Source organism: Mustela nigripes, chromosome 4, assembly GCF_022355385.1.
Source record: "Mustela nigripes isolate SB6536 chromosome 4, MUSNIG.SB6536, whole genome shotgun sequence".
Classification (NCBI taxonomy): domain Eukaryota; kingdom Metazoa; phylum Chordata; class Mammalia; order Carnivora; family Mustelidae; genus Mustela; species Mustela nigripes.
Window position 1 is genome coordinate 152,899,121 of NC_081560.1, and position 26,585 is coordinate 152,925,705.

Below are 26,585 nucleotides of genomic sequence, written 5' to 3' on the forward strand. Positions count from 1 at the left end.
TCAAAGAAGAACTGAAACAATTCATGGAAATCAATGAGAATGAAGACTCTTTGGTGCAAAACCTATGGGATACAGCAAAGGCGGTCCTAAGGGGGAAATACATAGCCATCCAAGCCTCCCTCAAAAAAATTGAAAAATCCAGAATACACCAGCTGTCTCTACACCTTAAAGAGCTGGAGAATCAACAACAAATCAATCCATCTCCACACATAGGAAGGGAGATAATCAAGATTAGAGCAGAGATCAATGAGGTAGAAACCAGAGATATAGTAGAATGTATCAGTGAAACTAGAAACTGGTTTTTTGAAAGAATCGATAAGATCGATAAACCATTGGCCACACTAATACAAAAGAAAAGAGATAAAGCCCAAATTAATAAAATTATGAATGAAAAGGGAGAGATCACAACTAACACCAAGGAAGTAGAAACAATCATCAGAAGTTATTATCAGCAGTTATATGCCAATAAGCTAAGCAACCTAGATGAAATGGATTCATTCCTGGAAAACCATAAACTCCCAAAATTGAACCATGAAGAAATTGACAACCTGAATAGACCGATATCTAGTAATGAGATTGAAGCAATGATCAAAAACCTGCCAAAAAACAAGAGCCCAGGACCTGATGGATTCCCTGGGGGATTCTACCAAACTTTCAAAGAAGAGATAACACCTATTCTCCTGAAGCTGTTTCAGAAAATTGAAGCAGAAGGAAAACTTCCAGACTCTTTGATCTTTTCTATTGCTTTTTTAGTCTTTATTTCATTTATTTCTGCCTGGATCTTTGTTATTTTGTTCCTTCTACAAACTTTAGGTTTAGTTTGTTCTTTTTTACATTGTTCCTTGAGTTGTAAAGTTGGATTATTTGGAATCTTTCTTGTGTCTTAATGTAATTGTTTATAGCTGTGAATGCCTCTCTTAGAACTACTTCTGCTTCATCTCTTAAGTTTTGGTATGTTGTATTTCCATTTTCATTTGTCTCCAGGTTTTTTTCAGTTTCCTTCTTTGATTTCTTCTTTGACCCATTATTTATTCAACAGCATGTTGTGTAATCTTCATGCATTTGTGAATTTTATAGTTTTCTTTTTGTAATTGATATCTAGTTTTATAACATTATGGTTGGAAAAGAGACTTGATATGATTTCAGTCTTCTTCAGTTTATTAAGACTTGTTTTGTGACCTGACATATGATCTATCTTGGAGTATGTTCATTTGTGCTTGAGAAGAGTATGCACCCTGCTATTTTTGGATGGGATGTTCTGTAAATGTTTGTTAAAACCAACCAGTAAATCATTGAACATTATATCAAAAACTAATGATGTACTATACCTTGGCTAATTGAATTTAAATAAAAAAAAATCCAGCTGGTGTATCAGGTAATTTAAATCTGATGTTTGTTTATAGATTTTCTTTTTTTTTTTTTTTTTAAAGATTTTATTTATTTATTTGACAGAGAGAAATCACAAGCAGATGGAGAGGCAGGCAGAGAGAGAGAGAGAGGGAAGCAGGCTCCCTGCTGAGCAGAGAGCCCGATGCGGGACTCGATCCCAGGACCCTGAGATCATGACCTGAGCCGAAGGCAGCGGCCTAACCACTGAGCCACCCAGGCGCCCTGTTTATAGATTTTCTATCTTGATGATCTATTGGTGAAAGTGGGATATTGAAGTACCCTACTATATTATATTGCTGTCTGTTGATATTTGTTTTATATATTTAGGTGCATAGATATTTATAAATAAAATATCCTCTGTGGGATATTATAGCCACCCACCTTTATCATTCTATAATTACATTTTTTGTCTTTATTTTTATAGTCCTTTTCTTGAAATTCATATTGTCTGATACAGTTGCTCCAGATTTTCTTTTGGTTTCTTTTGACATGGAATGCATTTTTCAATCCCTTTCTGGTGTGTTCTTAAAGCTGAAGTGAGTCTTCTAAGCAGAATATAGTTAGGTCTTATGATTATTATCATTGGCCCATTTAGGTACACTCTCTTTGCTTGGAGAATTTAGTCCATTTACATTTAAAGTAATTATTGTTATGGTATGGGCATTATTTCCATTTATATTAATTGTTTTCTTACTGTTCTGTAATTCTTTTGTTTCCCTTTTCTTTTGCCCTTTTGTGATTTGATGATTTTCTGTAGTGGTATGCTTAGATTTTTTTCTGTTTATCTTTTGCATATCTACTATAGTTTTTTGCTTTGTGGTTAAAACCTGGAAGCTTACATAAAACATCTTTTTATACAGTTTATTTTAAGCTCATAAAAACTTAATTTTAAATGCACTCTAAAGCTCTGCATTATTCTTCCTCCTCCTATGTTTTACATTTTGGTGTCCTAATTTATCTTGTATTCATTAACAAATTCTTGTAGTTACAGTTGTTTTTACTACTTTTGTCCTATGACTTTCACACTTGATTTATGAGTGATTAGCCCACCACCATTGCATTAGATTACTCTGAATTTAACCATTACTTTTAACAGTGAGATTTATACTTTCAGGTGTATTCAGTTACTAGTTATAGTATTCTTTCATTTCAGTTTAAAGAAGTCCCTTTGACATTTCTCATAATTCTTGTCTGTTGTTGCTGAACTCCTTCAGCTTTTACTTTTTTTGGAAAACTTTATCTTATCTGTAATTCTGAAAGACAGCTCTGGTAGAGTATTCTTAGTTGGCAGGTTTGTTGTTGTTGTTGTTGTTGTTGTTGTTTCCCTTTCAGCACTTTGAATATGTTGTAACACTTTTGTGACCTGGAGATTTTTTTGCTGGAAAGTCTTCCTATAGTTTTATGGTGGTTTCCTTGTTCTTAAGAATTTTTTCTAGGGCACCTGGGTGGCTCAGTGGGTTAAAGCCTCTGCCTTCAGCTCGGGTCATGATCTTAGTGTCCTGGGATTGAGCCCCACATCAGCCTCTCTGCTCGGCGGGGAGCCTGCTTCCTCCTCTCTCTCTGCCTGCCTTTCTACTTGTGATCTTTGTCAAATAAATAAATAAACTCTTTAAAAAAAGAGAAGTTGTTTTTCTCTTGCCGCGTTACTTTTCTAAATGCTCTCCTTGTCTTTAACTTAAAACAGTTAAATTATAATGTGTCTTGATGTGGGTCTCCATAGATTCATCTAAGTTTTATGTCTGTTTTTCTGTACTTTCACCTTCTGGGACCTCTATAATGCAAATATTGGTCTTAATATTGTTCCATAAGCCCATTAATCTTTTCCCTTTTTTTCTCTTTGCTCCTCTGATTAGATGAATTACACTGTTTGCTGATTTTTTCTTTTCAGTTTGCTGGTTTTTTCTTTTGCTTCATCTAGTTGGCTGATTACCCCTATATTGAATTTTTCAATTGAGTTATTTTATTCTTTAGCTCTTGATTTATCTGATGCTTTTGTACATTTTCTGTCTCTTTGTTGAAATTCTCATTTTGTTCATGCATTGTTCTCCCGACTTTGGCAAATATCTTTACAACCATTATTTTGAACTTGTTATTAGGTATCATTTCATTAAGGTCTTTTTCTGAGTTTTTATCTTGCTCTTTTGTTTGGAATGTATTTGCCTCTTCCTTCACTTTTCTTGACTCTCTGTGTTGGTTTCTATGCTTTAGATAAAACAGCCACTTCTCCCAGTCTTGATGTAGTGGTCTCATGTAGGAGATAAACCTTATCATTCAACCCTGCCGTAGTTCTTCATTGTGTCTCAGACCTTTGTGATTGTCCAAACAGTCTGTTCTTTGTGGCTTGCAGTAGTTGAGGATTTGCCAAGACTGTGGGTGTCCCAAAGGGGAAGATCTCAGCCTGTAGATGCAGGCTGTTTGGAAGCTGGACCCTTAGGCTACAGCTTTTCAAGTATTCAGTTTTACTTCTTTTAGGGAAAGACTCGTAGATGGGTGTTTCCATCTGCTTCTTCTGCACTGTACTGTAGTTATCCAGTTAAGAAATATTTCTATGTTATTTTCTTTAAAGAAAAAAGTTTATTTATTTATATTAGAGACACAGAGAGAGATAGAGTGCACTAGCAGTGAGAGGGGCAGAGAGGGAGGGAGAGAAAGAATCTCAGACTCCCTGCTGAACTCGGAGCCTGATTGGGACTTGGTTCCAGAACCCTAAGATCATGACCTGAGCCAAAACCAAGAGTCAGATGCTCAACAAACTGAGCCACCCATCTGCTGCAAGAATTGTTTCTCTGTTTTTCATCACCCACAAAAACCAGAGTGACAAGTATGTGTGTAAGCTTCTTTCTGGAGGTAAGAGAGGCCTGGAGCAATGCAGAGAGAGAAAGTACAAAGATGGCACCTGTTGGTTTCCTTGGTTTCTGGAGACTATTTTAGTTAACCCCTTGATGTGTGTTGAATTAGAAGCATGCCTCTCAGGCTCCAGCTTAAGAAAACATATCTCTTTCACAGAAAGTCTGGGCATTTCTGTTTGCTGCTTCTATGTTGGGCCTGAGGTGGTGGTTAGCCCACCTCAGATAGAGTCTACATTAATCCTTTAAGAACTGTCTCAGCCTTGGGGCACCTGGGTGGCTCAGTGGGTTAAGCCTCTGCCTTTGGCTCAGGTCATGATCTCAGGTCCCTGGGATCGAGTCCCACATCTGGCTCTCTGCTCAGCAGGGAGCCTGCTTCCCTCTCTCTCTCTCTCTCTCTCTCTGCCTACCTCTCTCTGTACTTTTGACCCCTCCCTGTCAAAAAAAAAAATTAAACTTTTAAAAAAAAAAAAAAAAAAAGAACGGTCTCAGCCTTGTCAGTCTCATGTTTCAAAAAGCAACATATTTTGAGGTCCTCTCTCTCTGGTGGAGATGCCCAGTGCAAGATCTAAACTCTTTGATCCTTAAGGAGAAGTTAGGAATTGTGAGTTTCCTCTTAGTTGCATGTTGTTGTACCAGAGATGGGGTTTATGGTGAGGTTGTTCCTCAGCCTGTCCAACCTATTTAAATATGTTTTTTTTTTTCTTGTTCATTTGATGCTCAGCTATTTTCTGAATTTCTTTCAGAGGGAATTGTTCCTTATGCATCTAATAGATTTGGTGTGTTCTTTAGGGGAGTTGAGCCTCCTTATATAACCATCTTGAACCAGAACCAAAAGTGAACTTCTCTGTTAATGTGGGTCAGCAAGTGGGACTGCCACAGGACATGAAATACAAAGATCTGGAAAAGTCACGAGAAACTGTGGTAATTTTCAAGAAGCCACTGCCTAATCCAAAGCCCAGTGGGCATTGTCTTTCTTATTGTTCACTGTTATATTTCAGCTCAGAGAATAATGTCTGATATAGAATAGGCATTCAAATATTTCAAAAATGAATGAGTGAAGGCAATCCAGAGTGATGCTTAATATTTCTTAACTGTATCTAATTAAAATGTGATCTTCTGGTGTAGATTATTTTCCTGTTTATGAAATTAAAATATGCAATCCTTTATATGTTTATACCACTCCCTTCTCTAGTTCATTCTCACAATCTTTTTTCTACTATTTTTTGCTTTTTCTGAAATGACTGCATTCCCTACAGTTTTCAAATTTACTTTCAAGATCTTTGTTTTAAAGTTTGCACGCTATATGTATACTTATAACATAATGTAACCTTAAGAATTAAAGTTGTAATTATTAGTATTGAATAGATGTACACATTCAGTATTGACAAGAAATTGGAAATAGAAATAATTTTAACTGCATTGATTTTTTTCCACTTAAAAATAAGTTTTTTAAAAAATTTATTTATTTGATAGAGATCACAAGTAGGCAGAGAGGCAGGCAGAGAGAGAGGAGGAAGCAGGCTCCCCGCTGAGCAGAGAACCTGATGTGGGGCTCTATCCCAAGACCCTGGGATCATGACCTGAGCCAAAGGCAGTAGCTTTAACCCACTGAGCCAGCGAGGCACCCCCAAAAAATAAGTTGTTTTTTTTTTTTTAATTAATATATTTTGGGGGCGCCTGGGTGGCTCAGTGGTTTGGGCTGCTGCCTTCGGCTCGGGTCATGATCTCAGGGTCCTGGGATCAAGCCCCGCATCGGGCTCCCTGCTCCGCAGGAAGCCTGCTTCCCTCTCTCTCTCGCTCTCTCTGCCTGCCTCTCTGCCTACTTGTGATCTCTGTCTGTCAAATAAATAAATAAAATCTTTAAAAATATATATATATTTTGTTAGAGCAATTTAGAGTTTCCAAATACAACCACTCCCCTCCTACCTCTCCCATTATCAATATTCCACACCAGAGTAGTGCATTTGTTACAGTTGATGAACCTACACTGACACATCGTTTTCCACCCAAAGCATGTAGTTTATATTAGAATTCACTCTTGCATGTTTACATTCTTTGGGTTTTCACAAATGTGTAATGATGTGTGTCCACCATTCCATTATCAGATAGAATCATTTCAGTGCCCTAAAAGTCCTTAGTGCTCTGCCTATTTATTCTTTCCTCCCCACAACAACCCACTGGCAACCAGTTTTTAAAATTTTTTTTGCAACCAGTCTTTTTACTACCTATTCCATAGTTTTGCCTTTTCCAGAATGTTGTATGGTTGGAATCATACAATATGTAGACATTTCAGATTGGATTCTTTCCCCTAAAAATGGGCATTTAAGTTTCCTCCATGTCTTTTCATGACTAGATAGTTCATTTCTTTATAGCACTCTATAATATTCCATGTCTGCGTGTACCATAGTTTATCCATTCACCTAGTGAAGGACATCTTGGTTGCTCCAGGTTCAGAAGATTATGAATAAAGATGCTATAAATATTCAGGTGAAGGCTTTTATGTGGGCATAAGTTTTTAACTTTTGGGGGCAGACACCAAGAGAGTGACTGATTGCTGGATCATATGGTAAGTGTATGTTTAGTTTTGTAAGAAACTACCAAAGTGGCTGTACCATTTTGTGTTCTCCACCAGCAATGTATGAGGGTTTCTGTTGCTACATATCCTTGTCAGCATTGGATGAAGTCAGTGTTTTGGATTTTGGCCGTTCTAATAGCTTTGTAGTTGTATCTTGCTTCAGTTTGCATTTCACTAGTGATATAAGTTGAACATTTTTTTCAGATGCTTGCTATCTATATCTTCTTTGATAAAGTGTTTTGTCAAGTCTTTAACTGGGAAAAAAACCCTACATACTGTATGATTCCAGTGATTTTGTGTGTTTCCTTGTTGTTGCATTTTAAGAGTTCTTTGTATAATTTGAATAATTTGAATAATTGTCCTCTGTCAGATAGGTCTCTTGGAAGTATTTTCTCCCAGTCTGTGGTTTGTCTTCTCATTCTTCAACATTATCTTTCACAGAGCATAAGTTTTTAATTTTAATGGAGTCTAGCTTATCAATTATTTCTTTCATGGATGATGCTTTTGGTATTGTATCTAAAAAGTTATCATTGGGGCATCTGGGTGGCTCAGTCAGTTAAGTGTCTGACTCTTGGTTTTGGCTCAGGTCATGATCACAGGGTCATGGAATTGAACCCTGCATCAGGTTCCAATGCTCAGTGGAGAGTCTGCTTGAGATTCTCTCTCTTTCTGCTCCTCCCCCCAAATCATACTCCTCTCTCTCTTCCTCTCTCTCTCTCAAATAAAATCTTAAAAAAAAAGTCATTTATTTATTTGAGAGAGAGAGAGAGAGATCACAAGCAGGTAGAGAGGCAGGCAGAGAGAGAGGAAGGGAAGCAGGCTACCTGCTGAGCAGAGCCTGATGCGGGGCTTGATTCCAGGACCCTGAGATCATGACCTGAGCTGAAGGCAGAGGCTTAACCCACTGAGCCACCCAGGTGCCCCTAAAATAAATAAAATCTTTTAAAAAAGGGAAAATATTAGCTTTGGAAAATAAATTAAAAAGTCGTCATCCTACCCAGGGTCAACTAGGTTTTTTAGCATGTTAAGGTTTTATAGTTAGCATTTTGCATTTATGTCCCCAGTATATTTTAAATTAATTTCTGTGAGGGGTGTAACTAAGATACGTGAATAAATTCATTTTTTTTTTTTCATGTGGATGTTTGGTTGTTACAGTACCATTTGTGGGAAAGACTGCTTTTGCTCCATTATATTGACTTTGCTCCTTTATCAAAGATTAGTTGACTGTATTTATGTGAGTTTACTTCTGGGCTCTGTATTCTGTTCTGTTGGTTTATTTGTTTTTTAATAATTACCACATTGTATTGATTACTGTAACTTTATAGCAAGTCTTGAAATCAGGTAGTGTTAGTCTTCCATCTCTGTTCTTCTGTATTGAGTTGCCTATTCTGGACTTTTTGCTTCTCCATATAAACCTTACAATTTTGTTGATATCCACAAAATAATTTGCTGAAATTTTCATTAAGATTGTTTTGAACCTACATTTGACAATATTGAATCCCACTATCCATCGAAACGGAATCTCTCTCCATTTATTTAGTTCTTCTTTGAAATCTTTCCTGAGAATTTTATGGTTTTCTGCATACGGATTTTTAAATTAACTTATTCCTCACCATAGCACATATCCTCCCCACTGTCCATCTTCCAAACCATCCCTTCCACACCCCCTCCCCTCCAGCAAGCCTGTTTGTTTCCTGAGATTAAGAGACTCTTTTATGTTTTGTCTCCCTCTCTGGTTTCATCTTGTTTCATTTGTCCCTCCCTTCCCCTGTGATACTCTGTCTTGTTTCTCAAATTCCTCATATCAGTGAGATCATATGATAATTGTCTTTCTCTGATGGACTTATTTTGCTTAGCATAATCCCCTCTAGTTACCTCCACATCATTGCAGATACACATACACACACACACACACACACACACCACACCTTCTTTATCCATTCATCTGTTGATGGACATTGGACATCTAGGCTCTTTCCATAACTTGGCTATTGTGGACATTGCTGCTATAAACTGCCCCTTTGGATCAGAACATTTGTATCTTTAGGGTAAATACCCAGTAATGCAATTGCTGGGTCAAAGGGGTAGCTCTATTTTCAACTTTTTGAGGAACCACCATTCTGTTTTCCAGAGTGTCTGCATCAGCTTGCATTCCCACCAACAGTGTAGGAGGGTTCCCATTTCTCTGTGTCCTCGCCAATGCCTGCCATTTCCTGACTGGTTAATTTTAGCCATTCTGACTGGTGTGAGATGGTATCTCACTGTGGTTTTGATTTGTATTTCCCTGATGCCAAGTGATGTGGAGCATTTTTTCATCTGTCTGTTGGCCATCTGGATGTCTTCTTTGCAGAAATGTCTGTTCATGTCTTCTGCCCATTTCTTGATTGGATTCTTTGTTCTTTGGGTGTTGAGTTTATAAGTTCTTTATAGATTTTGGACACTAGCCCTTTATTTGATAATGTCATTTGCAAATATCTGTCAGTTGTCTTTTGGTTTTGTTGACTGTTTCCTTTGCTATGCAAATGTTTTTTATCTTGAAGTCCAAATAGTTCATTTTTTTGCTCTTGCTTCCCTTGCCTTTGACAGTGTTTCTAGGAAGAAGTTGTTGTGGCTGAGGTCAAAGAGGTTGCTGCCTGTGTTCTCCTCAAGGATTTTGATGGATTCCTGTCTCACATTGAGGTCTTTCATCTATTTGGAGTCTATTTTTGTGTGTGGTGTAAGGAAATAGTCCACTTTCATTCTTTTGCATGTTGCCTTCCAATTTTCCCAACACCATTTGTTGAAGAGACTGTCTTTTTTCCATTGGACATTCTTTCCTGCTTTGTCGAAGATTAGCTGACCATAGAGTTGAGGGTCCATTTCTGGGCTCTCTATTCTGTTCCACTGATCTATGTGTCTGTTTTTGTGCCAGTACCATACTGTCTTGATGATGACAGCTTTGTAATAGAGCTTGAAGTCTGGAATTGTGATACCAACAACTTGTTTTTCTTTTTCAACATTCCTCTATTTGAGGTCTTTTCTGGTTCCATATAAATTTTAGAATTATTTGTTCCATTTCTTTGAAAAAAGTTGATGGCATTTTTGATAGGGATTGCATTAAATGTGTAGATTGCTCTAGGTAGCATAGACATTTTCACAAGTTTGTTCTTCCAATCCAAGAGCATAAAATGTTTTTCCATTTCTTTGTGTCTTCCTCAGTTTCTTTCATGAGCACTCTATGGTTTTCTGAGTACAGATTCTTTACCTCTTTGGTTAGATTTATTCCTAGGTATCTTATGGTTTTGGGTGCAATTGTAAATAGGATTGATTCCTTAATTTCTTCTTCTGTCTTGTTGGTATATAGAAATACAACATTTCTGTGCATTGATTTTATATCCTGACACATTACTGAATTCCTATATGAGTTCTCGCAGTTTTTGAGTGGAGTCTTTTGGGTTTTCCACATAAAGTATCGTATCATCTGCAGAGTGAGAGTTTGGCTTCTTCTTTGCATGTTCAGATATCTTTTATTTCTTTTTGTTGTCTGATTGCTGAGACTAGGACTTCTAGTACTATGTTGAATAGCAGTGGTGATAGTGGACATCCCTACTGTGTTCCTGACCTTAGTGGAAAAGCTCTCAGTTTTCCCTCATTGAGAATGATATTTGCTGTGGGTTTTTCATAGATGGCTTTGATGGTATTGGGGTATGTACCCTCTATTCCTATACTGTGAAGAGTTTTGATTAAGAAAGGATATTGTACTTTGTCAAATGGATTTTCAGCATCTATTGAGAGTATCATATGTTTCTTGTTTTTTCTTTTATTAGTGTATTGTATCACATTGTTTGATTTGTGGATGTTGAACCAACTTTGCAGCCCAGGAATAAATCCCACTTGGTCATGGTGACTAATCCCTTAATGTACTGTTGGATCCTCCTGGCTAGTATTTTGGTGAGAATTTTTGCATCTGTGTTCATCAGGGATATTGGTCTGTAATTCTTCTTTTTGATGGGGTCTTTGCCTGTCTTTGGGATCAAGCTAATGCTTGTGAAATGAGTTTGGAAGTTTTCCTTCCATTTCTATTTTTTGGAACAGTTTCAGGAAAATAGGTATTAATTATTCTTCAAATGTTTGGTATAATTCCTCTGGGAAGCCTTCTGGCACTGGGCTCTTGTTATTTGGGAGATTTCTGATGACTGCTTCAATCTCCTTACTGGTTTTGGATCTGTTCCGGTTTTCTATTTCTTCCTTTCCAGTTTTTGTAGTTATATGTCTCTAGGAATGCATCTATTTCTTTCAGATTGTCAAATATGCTGGCATATAGTTGCTCATAGTATGTTCTTATCATTGTTTTTCTTTGGTGTTTGTTGTGATTTCTCCCCTTTCATTCATAATTTTATTAATTTGGGTCCTTTCTTTTTTCTTTTTGCTAAGTCTGGCCAGGGGTTTATCAATCTTATTAATTCTTTAAGAGAACCAGCTCCTAATTTTGTTGATCTGTTCTACTGTTCTTTTGGTTCCTATTTCATTGATTTCTTCTCTTATCCTTATTTTTTCCCTTCTGCTGGGTTTTATATGCTGTTCTTTCTGCAGGTCCTTTAGGTGGAGGCTTAGGTTGTGTATTTGAGACCTTCCATGTTTCTTGAGAAAGGTTTTTAAATCTATATACTTTCCTCTCAGGACTACCTTTGCTGCATCTCAAAAACAGTTGTGTTTTCATTTTCATTTGTTTCCATGAATTTTTTCAATTCTTTAATTTCCTAGTTGAGACATTTATTTTTTAATTTTTTTTATTTTTATTTTTTCCATTCATTCTTTAGTAAGGTGTTCTTTAGCCTCCATGTATTTGAGTTCTTTCCAACCTTCCTCTTGTGGTTGAGTTCTAGTTTCAAAGCATTGTGGTCTGAAAATATGCAGGGAATGATCCCAGTCTTTTGGTACTTGTTGAGACCTGATTTGTGACCCAGGATATGATCTGTTCTGGAGACTGTTCCATGTGCACTAGAGAAGAATGTGCATTCTGTTGCTTTGGGATGGAATATTCTGAATATATCTGTGATGTCCATCTGGTCTAGTGTGTCATTTAAAGCCTTTTTGTACTTGTTGATCTTTTGCTTAGCTGATCTGTCCATTTCAGTGAGGGGAGTGTTAAAGTCCTCTAGTATTATTGTATTATTGTCGATGTGTTTCTTTGATTTTATTAGTAATTGGTTTATACAGTTGGCTGCTCCCATGTTAGGGGCATAGATTTTTTAAATTGTTAGATCTTCTTGTTGGACAGACCCTTTCAGTATGATATAGTGTCCTTCCTCCTCTCTTATTATAGGCTTTGGTTTAAAATCAATTAGTCTGATATAAGGATTGCCACCCTGGCTTCCTTTTGATGTCCATTAGTATGGTAAATGGTTTTCTACCCCCCCAGTTTAAATCTGGAGGTGTCTTTGGGTCTAAAAGGATTTTCTTTCAGATAGCATATTGATGGGTCTTTTTTTTGTCCATTCTGATATCCTGTGTGTTTTGATTGGAGCATTTAGTCCATTTACATTCACGGTAACTATTGAAAGATACGAATTTAGTTCCATTTTATTACCTGTAAGGTGACTGTTACTGTATGTTGTCTCTGTTCCTTTCTGTTCTGTTACTTTTAGGCTCTCTCTTTGCTTAGAGGACCCCTTTCAATATTTCCTCTAGGGCTGGTTTGGTGTTTGCCAATTCTTTTAGTTTTTGTTTGTCCTGGAAACTTTTTATCTCTCTATTTTCAGTGACAGCCTAGCTGGATATAGTATTCTTGGCTGAATTTTTTTCTCGTTTAGTGCTCTGAATATATCCTGCCAGTCTCTTCTGCCCTGACAGGTCTCTGTGGATAAGTCTGCTGCCAGTCTAAGATTTCTGCCATTGTATGTTACAGACTTCTTGTCCCAAGCTTCTTTCAGGATTTTCTCTGTGTCACTAAGACTAATAAGTTTTACTAATAAGAGGATGGGGTTTTGACCTATTTTTATTGTTTTTGAGGGGAGTTTTTATGTGCCTCCTGAGTTTTGAAGCTTGTTTCCTTCCCCAAATTAGGGAAGTTCTCTGCTATAATTTGCTTCAGTATACCTTCTGCCCATCTCTCTTTCTTCTTCTGGGATTCCAATTATTCTAATACCATTCTGTCTTATGGTATGATTTATCTCTTGAATTCTCCGCTCGTGATCCAGATAGTTGTTTATCTTTTCCTCAGCTTCTTCATTCTCTGTCATTTGTCTTCTATATCACTTATTCTCTCTTCTGCCTCATTTTTCCTAGCAGTAAGAGCCTCCATTTTTTATTGCACCTCATTAATATATTGTTTTAAATTTCAACTTGGTTAGATTTTAGTTTTTATTTCTCCAGAAAGGGATTCTCTAGTATCTTCTATGCTTTTTTCAAGCCTGGATAGCATCTTTGTAATCATCATTCTGAACTCTGGTTCTGAAATCTTACTATATCTGTATTGATTGGATCTCCAGCAGTCGGTACTGCCTCTTGTTCTTTTTTTGAGGTGAATTTTTCTGCCTTTAATCCAGAGAAGAATATTTTATTCAGAGACGAGTAGATGAATGAGAGAACAAAATGTTAAAAGGTTAACATTGACCCTAGAAAAATATACACTAACCAAATCAGAAGAGACCCGAAACCAGGGGGAGAAGAAGGGAAAAAAATTATTTAGCTGGTGAAGAGAACAGAGCCACACACTTGATATGGGGTATATTTTGGTCTGTTAGACAAAACTGCCTCCCAAAATTTTAAAGAAAGAAAAACTTATATAATATATATATATATATATATATATATATATATATATATATGGGTAAACACAATGATGGGATGGAATATGACTATAAAGATGAAAATTTTAAAAGATTTTAAAAAAGGAATTGAGGTGATAAGTTGTTGGGGAACAAAAAGGGAAGGAATGTCATCAGGTTGGGGAGTAGAACAAAGCCATATGGTGGATTTAGGGTGTATTTTGGTCTGTTAAAAGAGTCTGCATCCCAAAATTTTAAGGAAAGAAAAACTTATATGTATAAGAAAAATAAGGTTATACAGAATGAAGGGATAGACTATAAGTATAAAAATGAAAATTAAAAATAAGTTTTTTGAAGGGGCGGGTGGTGGGAGGTCGGGGTACCAGGTGGTGGGTATTACAGAGGGCACAGATTGCATGAAGCACTGGGTGTCGTGCAAAAATAATGAATACCGTTATGCTGAAAATAAACAATAAATTTTAAAAAAAAGGTATTGATAAGTTAAAATTGGTTAAAATAGGAAAATGGAAACATTTAAAAAGATAGAAGAAGAAAAAAAATAAGGAAAATTTTAGAGATTTAGCTTTGAAAGACTAAAGAATCATGGGGAAAAGGCCATAAATTTTATGTGTTGTATTCCCGCAGCACTGGTGGTTTGCAGTTCTCATTGTTAAACTTGGTCTTGGCTGGATGTTCTTGCTGATCTTCTGGGGGAGTGGCCAGTTACTAAAATGTCTTTGTAGGAGGCGGATTTGCACTGCCCTTGCCAGGGACCAGGCTAAGCAATCTGCTTGCATTTGCTTTTAGTTGCTTTTCTTCCCTGAATGCTTTCTGTACAGCGTTGGAGTACAATAATGAAAATGGCGGCTCCCTAATCTCCAGCCCTGGAGGAGTGGGAGAGCTCAGGGCCTCCCTCTTCAGTGAGCCCTCAGAGAAGAGCAGTCAATCCTGTCTCCCTGGCTTCCGACTGCACTCCAAGCTCACCTGGCCTGTGACCAAGCATTTCTGTTGCTGGCACACTGCCCCTTTTGGAGTCCCCAAACCCAGCAGATTCGGTATACCTTTTATTTCCTTTGAGTCTTCAAGCCCAGCAGATTCCTGCAGTGTGCTCCCATGCTGCTCCTTCTGGTGGAGTAAGTGGGGGTGTTCTCCCCAGATCTGCTACTTGTGGGGTCCCTGCTCAAAGAATAGTTGCATGACTGTGCCTCAGATCATGATTTAAGGTAACTCTGAACTGAAAGCCCCTTTCTCAGCTTTGTCTTTGCAGCTGGCTTCCCTGCTCTGATACCTGGGAGCTCTGCCATACTAAGACACCACTGGTCTTTTTGTGGCCCTGCAGGTCCTGAGACCACACTGTCCCATTGAGGGCTCCAGCCCCACTTAGCCTCTGGAGCGAGGTCCCTCAATGGAACAGACTTCTTTTTCTTCTTCTTCTTTTTTTTTTTTTTAAAGATTTTAAACACAAGCAGGGGGGTGGAGAGAGAGAAGAAGACTTCCTCCTCAGCAGGGATCCCAGGGTGGGGCACAATCCCAGGGCACTGGGATCATGACCTGAGCCAAAAGCAGATGCTTAACGACTGAGACACCCAGGCGCCCTATGGAGCCCATGGAGCAGACTTCTAAAAGTTCCAATTTTGTGTTCCACTGCTCTGCTGCTTGCCAGGAGCCAGCCCCTCCCCCCTGGGTCTATCTTCCCATATATCACCTCAGATTCATTTCTCTGCACATCCTGTCTTCCAGAATGTGGTCGCTTTTCTATTCATAGAGTTGCTGCTATTCTTCTCTTCAATCTCCTGTTGAGTTTGTAGGTGTTTAAAATGGTTTGATAACTATCTAGCTGAATTTCTGGGACCAGACTAAATTTAGGTCTCTTACTTCTTTGCCATCTTGCTCCTCCTCCTCTGCATATGGATCTTATACATATTTTGTTAGATTTATACCTGTTTTTATTAGGTGCTAATGTAGATGGTAATCTACATATATATTTTTAAGATATAGGTATTTTTTAAAATTTATTTTTTATTTATTTTCAGCATAACAGTATTAATTATTTTTGCACCACACCAATATATTATAAATTTCAAATTCTACTTGGTAATTACTGGTATATAAAAAAGTGATTAACTTTAGTATATTAAGCTTGTGTCCTGTAATTTTGCTATAATTGCTTATTAGTTCTAATAGTTTTTGTTATTGTTTCTTTTAGATTTTCTGCACAATCATGTCATCTGCAAAGATGGTTTTATTTCTTCCTTATCAGTATACCTTTTATTTCCTTTTATTATTTTTAGCTAATCCTGGCATTAGCTAGGACTTCCAGTACAGTATTCAAAAGCATTAGTAAGAAGGGGACATCCTTGCCTTTTCCACAGTCTTAGTGGGAAAACTTTAAATTTTAAGCCATTACATATATAGGGTTTTTGTCAAGTTGGATTTCCCCTCTATTTCTAGTTTGCTGAGGATTTTTATCATGGATGACTTTTGGATTTGCTTTTTCTCCATTTATTCATATAATCATGGGATTTTTCTTCTTCAGCCCTTTGAGGTGATGGACTACATTGATTTTTGAATGATCAACAAGGCTTGCATAATTCTTTTTTATACACTGTTGAATTTCATTTGCTAATATTTTGTTGTTTTTTGTCATCTATGTTCATGAGAGATATTGGTCTGTAGTTTTCTTGTAATGTCTTCATCTGGTTTTGGTATTGGGGTAATGTGGCTTCATAGAATGAATTAGGATGTATCCAATCTGCCTCTGGAATCCGTTGTAGAGAACTGGATAATTTCTTTCTTAAATATCTGGTAGAATTCACCAGTGAAACAATCTGGCCTCAGTGCTTTTTGTTCAAGGTCATTACTTACTGACTCCATTTATGTTTAATAGATAAAGGAATATTCACATTATCTCTTTTTTGTGTGTTTTGTGTGGGAAGAATTGGCCCTTTTCATCTAGATCATCAAATTTGTGAGCATGGAGTTGTTCATGTTTTTTATTATTCTCAAGCTCATATATACTTTCCTTAGCTGTGTCCAGTCTACTGATGAGCCCATTAAAAGCATTATTCCTTTCTGTTATGGTGTTCTTGATCTCTCCAGCATTTCCTTTTCTTTCTTAGAATTTCCATCTCTCTGCTTACATTGCCCAACTAATCTTGCTTGCTATCTCCTTTACCTGTTAGAGCTTTTAGCAAAATAATCATAGTTATTTTAACATTTCCAGTCTGATAACTGGAGTTGGCCTGTGGGGGCTTCACATCTCAAATCCGCCTACTCTGTGTGTCAGTCTGTCAGTATTCAGTTTTATTTATTCATTTTTTTAAAGAAGGGAAGTGAGAGGGACAGAGGGAGAGAGAGAGAATCTCAACTAGTCTCCATGCTCAGCATGGAGCCCCATACAGGGCCCGATCTCACAACCCTGAGAGCATGACCTGAACTGAAATCAAGAATTGGATGCTTATTTGGCAGAGCCACCTACATGCTCCTCAGTACTTCATTCAGTTTTATTATTTGTGAAGTGAACATAATATTGATGCACACTTCACAAGATTGTGGTTGCAGTTAAAGTATGATAATAGAAGTCAAGCACTTTTAACAGTGCTTGGCTTATAATAATGCAGACTAGCATACATACCACTGTTATTTTTGTTTTTTAAAGATTTCATTTATTTATTAGAGAGAAGGAAAGAGAGTGTAAGCATCAGGAGGAGCAGAGGGAGAGGGACAAGCAGACTCTATGCTGAGCACAGAGCCAGATGAGGGGCTTGATCTCAGGACCCTGAGATGATGACCTAAGCTAAAGTCAAGAGGCAGATGCTTAACTGGCTCAGCCATCCAGAGGCCCCACCACTGTTATTATTCTAGTCAAGTTTTAGTATCATAAGAAAAAGTAATTTGAGAAGACAGTATATGAGATATTCAAAAAAGATTTTCATCAGTATCAGTATCCATTAAATGTCCTGTTGAGTAGATAACACTCTGACTAGTATAGTCCAAATATTCTTTGGGAAGTCTAATGTGTACTTTGCAAAAAAAACCAAAAAAACAACAAAAAAAAACAAGTGAAAAAGGTTAATTATGCTAGTGTATGGAGTCTTTTTAATATTTCTTTAACATCACAGAAATACAAATAAACTCTCTTATAGACTATAATTTCCAGTATTGAAAATTATAACATAGTTTTTTTTCAAATATTGAATTATTCTATAATTAGTGTTCAGACTCTACAAAAGAACATGTTAAAGTACAGTCACATACAAATGCTAAGGTGGAAGAATTTTCTAGTACATTAATGTTTATTTTAGAAATTAATTTTCTGCCCTTTTCAAGATTAATGACTTCCATTCAGAAGCATTATGAAAGATGACATGTTAATCACTAAATAATGTTACTTGAGAACACATTTTAGGAATACACCTCCCCAAAAGGACAGTAAACTAAATTAAATGTTCTATATTTTTAAGCTTAGATATAATTGAAATACTAGTTAAACTTAGACATAATTGACATACTAGTTTCAGATGTACAACATAATGATTCAAAATTTGTATTTATTGATAAGTGATCAGGATAATGAATCTTGTTAACATCCATCACCATACATAGTTATAAAATTTTTTTCTTGTGATAGAAACTTTTAAGATCTAGTCTCATAGCACCTTTCAGGTATACAATATTATTAACTATAGTCCCATGTTATACTTTATTTTATGACCTAATTATCTTATAGTGAGAGTTTTATATATTTTTTAATAAAGATTTTATTTATTTATTTATTTGACAGAGATCACAAGTAGGCGGAGAGGCAGGTAGAGAGAGTCGGGTAACAGGCTTCTCACTGAGCAGAAGGCCCAATGCGGTGCTTGATACCAGGACCCTAGGATCATGACCTGAACTGAAGGCAGAGGCCTTAACCCACTGAGCCACCCAGGCGCCCCAAGAGAATTTTGTATATTTTAACAACCTTAACCAATTTCATCTCCACTGCTACTTACAATATACTTTTAACAAACTGCATATAACTGAATGAAGAGTGTACTTTGTAGCATTGAGAACAGTCTTATAGACCTTAAATCTTAAATGCTTCAGGGCTGATTTCATGATACTTATCCTTTAAAGTGCTCCCTAATGTTATACTTGGCTTCAAGAATAGAGAGTTACTAAAACACTGTTCTAAAGTTAGTGGACTGGATTCCATCTACTTTTAACCATAGCTTTTATCTGTGATTCTGTGAATTTTAGCTAAGCACTTAGCATTCAGTTTAGAAGTATGTTTATCATTAGTAGTAGTCTTTTAATAGAAGAGCTTTGTATCATACTCTTTTGAAGATTCTATTGAATTTATAACCATATTTTTATAACCTTCCCCTAAGGTATTCCCATCTGTCAGCAGCACTTAATTTGGAATAACATGGAACTTGAAGATGATTATTGCTTGAATGATTACAAGTGAGTGTAATTACATATTAGCTGTTTTATAGATGCTCAGTATTACAACTCCATGTATCAGTGTTTTTCTTGGGAAATCCTTGTATCATGTCTCTTCTGAATAGTTGTGACCCCTAGATTTAAGTGTAAATCCTGCACCTTAAGATATGTTGGCTCAGTACGCCAACTACCTGATCCTTTCCTTTGACTATTTGTTTTATCTTTTCATTATTCACACCAAGTTATATATATCCTGCCTTTTTAGATCCCTCTCTTTTGAACTTGCCTTGTGCTCTTTTCTTTTGATATTGGCCCATTCCCACTTGACTACTTTCCTTTTTTTTTCATTTTTATAAAAGAATTGGGTAAGAATAAAAATCCTAGGAAAGAGCACATGCAGTAATTTTTCTGACATTAGCTGTGGCAACATTTTTCTAAGGTATGTCTCCTGAGGCAGGGGAAATAAAAGCTAAAATAAACTCTTGGGACTACACCAAAACAAAAAGCTTCTGCACAGTGAAGGAAATAATCAGTGAAACTAAAAGCAACTTACTGAATGGGAGATGTTTGCAAATGACATATCCAATAGAGTTAGTATCCAAAATATATAAAAACCTTCACAACTCAGCACGCCAAAACCTAATGATTCAATTAAAGAATAGGTATTTCTCCAAAGACGACATCCAGATGGCCAACAGACTTAGGAAAAAATGCTCAGAATCACTCATTATCAGGGAAATGCAAATCAAAACTCTAGTGAGATGTCACCTTACACCTGTTAGAATGGCTAAAATTAATAACAAAGAGACAGTGGGTGTTGGTGAGGATGTGGAAAGAAAAGGAATCCTCCTGCACTGTTGGTGGGAATGCATATTGGTACAGCCACTGTGGAAGACAGTTTGGAGGGTCTTCAAAAAATTAAAAATAGAACTACCCTACAACCCAATAATTGCACTACTGGGTATTTATCCAAGAAATACAAAAACACTAATTCAAAGGGATACATGTGCCCCTATATTTATAGTGGCATTATCTACAATAGCCATATTATGGAAGCACCCCAAGTGTCCATTGGTAGATGAATGGATAAAGAAGATGTGCTATATATACAATGGAATATTATCCAGCCATAAAAGAATGAAATCTTGCCATTTACAATGACATGGATGGAGCTAGAGAGTATAATCCTAAGTGAAATAAGTCAGAGCAAAACAAGAACCATATAGTTTCACTAATATGTGGAATTTGAGAACCAAAAAAATGAGCAGAAGAAAAAAGAGAAAAACCAAGAAATGGACTCTTAACTATAGAGTACAAATTGATGGTTAATCAGAGAGGAGTTGGGGGACACCTGGGTGGCTCAGTTGGTTAAGCAGCTGCCTTCAGCTCAGGTCATGATCCCAGCGTCCTGGGATCGAGTCCCACATCGGGCTCCTTGCTCGTCAGGGAGCCTGCTTCTCCCTCTGCCTCTGCCTACCATTCTGTCTGCCTGTGCTCGCTCTCCCCCCCCCTCTGATAAATAAATAAAATCTTTAAAAAAAAAAAAAGAGAGAGGAGTTGGGCCGGGGGGATAGGCGAATTAGGTGGAGGGGATTCAGAGGACACTTATCATGACGAGCACTGAGTAATCAGTAGAATTGTTGAATCATTATATTGTCACCTGAAACTAATATAACACTGTTGACTATACTGGAATCAGAATTAAAAATAATAAAACAAAACATAAAGCACACTTGATAAAGATAAAAAAAGAGTATTGGATAAGAGAGTTTTGCTCTTCACCAAGTCCTTCATTTTTCATCAAGCCCTCCTTCTATTACTAAGTGACACTGTATATGCACCAGTGATTGTAGATATATTATTTGACTTTTGTCTTCCTTTCTCCCTTCTTTCATGCACTTCTTCACTCTTTTTTCCTTTATTAAATTATTTTTTATTAGCATGTAATGTATTATTTGCCCCGGGGTATAGGTCTATGAATCAATAGGCTTACACATTTCATAGCACTCACCATAGCCCATACCCTCCACAATGTTCATAACCCCACCACCCTATCCCTACCCCCCACCACTCCCCAGCAGCCCTTAGTTTGTTTTGTGAGATTTAGAGTCTCTCTTGGTTTGTCTCCCTCCTGATCCCATCTTGCTTCATTTTTTTCCTTCCCTTCCCCCTACAGCCCCCTGCCCTGCCTCTCAAATTCCTCATATCACAGTGATCATGATTGATTTCACTCAGCCTAATACCCTCTAGTTTCATCAGCGTCATTGCAAATGGCAAGATTTCATTTCTTTTGATGGCTGCATAGAATTCCATTCCACATCTTCTTCATCCATTTATCTGTTGATGGACCTCTAGGTTCTTTCCATAGTTTTCTTCACTCTTAAGAACAGAAGAGTCAGAGGCGATGTGAAATATCTGGAAGAGCACTGGGATTTGGGAGCGCTTGTAGATATTGTAGATTTGCTGTTTTTCTATTTTCTCTTATACTAAATAGATCTGTTTTCTAACACTTTGGGTCTTGGAAAACTTCTTACGGCCTCTTTTTCTTTATATGTGAAATGAAGATGCTAAACTGAGGTGTCATGTCATGTTTAGCTTATTAGAATATACTTTTTCATTACTTATACAAGTAATTAAGTTAACATTTTATATTTATGCATATTGCTGTATCTTTTTTATATTATAGAGAGTGAGTATGATGCCTGATACACTAGTACTTAATTATGTCTATGTCTAACACCAAATGTGCTTTGATAACGATGGTTTGTTTTTCTGTTAACAGCATATCAGAAGGTTGTACCTTGAAGCTGGTATTGGCTATGCGTGGTGGACCTATAAATACTAGAAGAGGTAAGCATTAATTAGAATCATGTACATTAAAGTTTGACAATAATAATTCAAGCGGGTTGGTATTTTTATAGTCTCGGGTTTTAATCAGGTTCTCTTTCTGCTATTAGGTCTTAGAACAGCATTTGTTTTTCTAAGCATTGTTCTGTAAAGCATATATGTGCAGAAGAACCTCAGGTTTCAGAAAAATTTCCTGATTCAATCCAGGGATATTTAAAAATAAACGTCACCAGGAGAGGGAAAGAAAATGAATAGTATTGTGTGAATATGTTGTTATCATTGTATAAGTTCATACCAATTTGTTGCTTTTTTTCTTTTTTTTTTACCCACTGAGTCTTCACCTCTGGATGTAATGATTTTTACAGAAAATTCTAAAGTTGCCTGTTAGCCAATTCTAAAGTTGCCTGTTAGCCTGGTTTGTGATGCATTTGGGTTTATAGATATTATTGCAGCCCTGTTGAATCCTTTTTCAGAACGTGGGTGGTGGACATTAAGGAGAGGATGTAATGTAATGAGCACAGTGTATTATATAAGACTGATGAATCACTGACCTCTACCTCTGAAACTAATAATACATTATTTGTTAATTAATTGAATTTTAATTTTAAAAGTGTACATCTATTTAAAAAAAAAGAAAAGGAACATGGAAAAAAAAAAGACCTCACCATATGTTCCATATTAAAATTACAGCCCTATAAATAGGGAAAAACAAGGCAGTCCCTGGAGGTCTTTCATTCATTTAACAAATTTATTTTATGTATCTACTAGATGTTCAATGCTGTGTTCCATGGAAGAAAAAGTTTCTGCTTACTGACAGTGCCCACAATAAAGATGTAAAGATTCAATGTCATATCAGGCAGTTGCAGGTGCTGTGGAGGAAATAAGGGAGTTGGGACAGTGTCTGTGAAAGTAGGATTCTAGGAGGATGATTGTGAAAGGGCCTTCGAAGAGATGATGTGAGCAGAGACTTGATTAACAAGAGAGCTCTAAGCATTGGAAAAACTGGGAGTATTTGCATGGGTTCCTGATTCACATGAATCCCCACAAAGAAGAGGGACCCTTAGACTGCTCAGAGAAGTCTTGCTCCTGTGGGCCTCATTTGGGGAAGGGTGTCATATTTTAATTATTGATTCCGCCCTGCTTTATTTCTTCCACAAGTCAAATTTTATCTCTGTGTTTTGTAATTTATTGAATCATCTTCTTTAAAAGCTTGCTGTTGTCTCCATGTATCATTGAAAACTTTGTGAAGATTAAAAATGATACCCAGATCTACAACTTTTTCACGTTGTATTTGAGAAACCATACTTTTTGGCTATTTAGTCTTTTTTTTCTCCCCCAAGATTTTGTTTATTTATTTGACAGAGAGGGAACACAAGCAGTGGGAGAGGAAGAAGCAGGCTTCCTGCTGAACAGGGAGCCCAATGTGGGACTCAATCCCAGGACCCTGGGATCGTGACCTGAGCTAAAGGCAGTTGCTTAATGACTGAGCCACCCAGGCGCCCCTTTTGGCTTACTTGAAAGTTATGGTTTAGAAAATACCATGAGTTTAGTAATACTTAGTTTTAAAAATATCAAACAGCATAGAAAATCCTTTCTAAAACTAAATTTTATCTTATAGTACATATACAGTGTGTTATACCTGGTGAAATCAGACTGGTTTTTCTGTTATGATAAGGTGTGTGCATATACCACATAGGTGGTGCACGTACTCAATCCCAGAGCCTCCTTATATAGGACACACCATGTTGATTTAGGTAAAGCCTTTGCGCGGCTTTAGTAGTGGCAGCAAAATAGATTTTATTTCTTTTTAAGGTAATGTGGAACGTGTAACATTATCTAAAAAATGGCAAGAGCTTATTTTAAGCATGTCTTTTAATATTTGCACATTTTGTGCCTATGAAAGAGTTGGTCAAAACATCCAAATATTTTTACAAAATAAGCTAAATCTTACTATATTTCTACTTTTTCTCTTTTAGTGATGGTGGTATTGGATTAGCATTTGGGGACATCTTTAATGTTTCTACTTTGTTACTTTCCCAGTTTTGTATTTCTTATTGCTGTAAGTTTTTAAAAGGTTAGCACAGTACTGTGATTCTGTTAATAAATAAGCTACTTGAATCAAAGTTAGGGAATTTGAGAAGTTGTTGCATCTTTTAGGAAAGAACAAATGTTTCTGCAGTTTGACATGAGAGTTTCTGGGAGTCAACTTTTTTCCTGTAATCATTACTTAAGTCTGGGGTCAGAGTCTTTTCGAACATTAAACCTATGAGCCAGCAATCTTTGAGGCCCTTCCGCCCACAGGAGCAGAATCTGTGGCTACTGTGGACACGAGCAGGTTGTAATGATGCCTGTAATATCAACCAGAGGATGACTTGAGGCCAGAATAGCCTATAGTAGTACAGGGCTTTGTCCCAGTTCTTGTGCTCTGACTAGACACATGGGTACACTTCAGGACAGTTGGAGTCCTGGGAGGATGCTTTCAAGAAACAATGTGCTACCCATTATACACATGCCCGTTTCAGTACACTCACGGGCCCCTTTGTGTTCTAAATTATTGTATACTTTTAATTACTTAACTTCATGTCAAGAAACAGCTCTAAGAAGAATGTAAAACCAAAATCAAAGAAGAATCCAAAACCAGAAAGAAAAAAGGAGATTCATTTCCTTCTAATTTCTAACATAATGTTTCCTAGTTATGTGTATGTGTCCTTTTTTTAAAATCTTAAGTAAGTGGAATTTATATTGCTTTTAAATTATTGATGTAACAATATTGGAAAATATAGGAAGTAGACATGTAAAGTGAAAATAGTCTTAGGTAATTATGTCATAGAATCAGCAACTACACAGACTCTAGTGGCACAGGAAGATACTAATGTATTTAGTTAAGCCCTGTCTTTGTATGTAATAACATAATAATGCGTTTTGTTTCTTTCATGTTAGTACGACATAGGGAATGCTGTATTAACTATAAGAAGAGATTATGCTGAGTGAAATAAGTCAAGCAGAGAGAGTCAATTATTATATAGTTTCGCTTATTTGTGGAGCACAAGAAATAACACGGAGGACATGGGGAGATGGAGAGGAGAAGGGAGTGGGGGGAATTGGAGGGGGAGATGAATCATGAGAGACTGTGGACTCTGAAAAACAATCTGAAGGTTTTGGAGGGGTGGGGGCTGGGAGGCTGGGTGAGCCTGGTGGTGGGTATTATGGAGGGCACGTATTGCATGGAGCACTGGGTGTGGTGCATAAACAATTCTGGAACACTGAGAAGAAATTAAAAAAAAAAAATTAAAAAAAATAAAACATTGCAAAAAAAAAGGCGAGAAACTTCTTTAAAGACCATCATGTATATGTTGTTCTAATTCAGCACATTATATCCTGTCACTGTACCAAGATGCATAAAACCTGATATAAATTCAAGACTTGTTTATCAATTTTTCCATTTGTAGTTCCTATGGAAGATCCACTTAGGGAGATGGCTGAGTACATGGATTCCAGTCGAGATGAGGTCTGGGAGAAGACCTCCTGCAACAAACAAGTTACATTTTTGGTATACCGAGAAGGAGATCAATTGAATTTCTTTCGTGTAGTAGATAGGGGAGATGGCACTTTAACACCATTATCTGAATCTTTAAGGTAAATAGGTTTTCATTTGCATGTCTCAATTTGAAAAGGAGAACACTGTGTGATATACTCTATAAATCTTAATGTTTATTTTGTGTTTTCAGAATAATCTTATATTCATAAGACTAACTAAATTTCATGCATTCTCCCCAATCCCTGGCCCAACTGTTTAATTCTGAAGTTGTCCTTCATATGATTGATATTTGGAGAGTAATTTATAAAACTGAAATTTCGGGCGCCTGGGTGGCTCAGTGGGTTAAAGCCTCTGCCTTCGGCTCAGGTCATGATCCCAGCATCCTGGGATCGAGCCCCACATCGGGCTCTCTGCTCAGCAGGGAGCCTGCTTCCTCCTCTCTTTCTGCCTGTCTCTCTGCTTACTTGTAATCTCTTGTCTGTCAAATAAATAAATAAAATCTTAAAAAAAAATTAAAAAAAAATAAAACTGAAATTTCTTTATGGAGTAGAATTTTTATACTTATTTACTTATATTGAAGTATATTTATTAATAGTAAAAATAATATATTTATTAGTATATTACTTATTAAACTATATATATATTAAGATTTTATTTATTTATTTGACACAGAGAGAGAGAGAGTACAAGTAGAGAGGCAGGCAGAGAGAGAGAGGAAAGTAGGCTCCTAGCTGAACAGAGAGCCCAATGCAGGGCTTGATCCCAGGACCCTGAGATCATGACCTGAGCCGAAGGCAGAGGCTTAACCCACTGAGCCACCCAGGTGCCCCAAAACTATATTTATTAAGACTTATTTCTTAACAAGAGTTATGAAACTGTAAGATGCTGACTTGATTACAGAGTCTTGGTATAATAGTGTGTTATTGTTATTATATAGCCTAGACATAATAGGGTTGAACCTAGAGTTGCTGTTTTGTTTTGTTTTGTTTTGTTTTTAATTCAAAATTTAGCAACTCTGCTGCTTAGAGGCAGATAAATCTCTCTACTTCTCCGGTCTTGTTTTCCTGCTCTGTAAAAGGAAGAGGAGTTGTTAAATTGATTTAAAACTCCAACATACTTAGCTTTAGATTCTAAACTTTAAAGGTACTTAACTAGGCAATAGAACAATTAGGAAATAAGAAAAGGTCATCTGTAAGTTTCTGTGTACTCTG

The 26,585-nt window shown here is 36.8% G+C and overlaps 1 protein-coding gene across 2 annotated transcripts in view; it reads left to right on the forward strand.

Moving 5' to 3' along the window:
• ZFAND4 (zinc finger AN1-type containing 4) overlaps positions 1-26,585 on the forward strand; it is a 100,533-nt gene that overhangs the window by 42,373 nt on the left and 31,575 nt on the right. For both annotated transcript variants that reach the window (XM_059398017.1, XM_059398018.1), the window contains 3 exons: positions 18,935-19,010; positions 21,772-21,839; positions 25,286-25,472. In XM_059398017.1, coding sequence (XP_059254000.1) covers positions 18,935-19,010; positions 21,772-21,839; positions 25,286-25,472 — 331 coding nt within the window. The remainder of the gene's footprint in view (positions 1-18,934; positions 19,011-21,771; positions 21,840-25,285; positions 25,473-26,585) is intronic.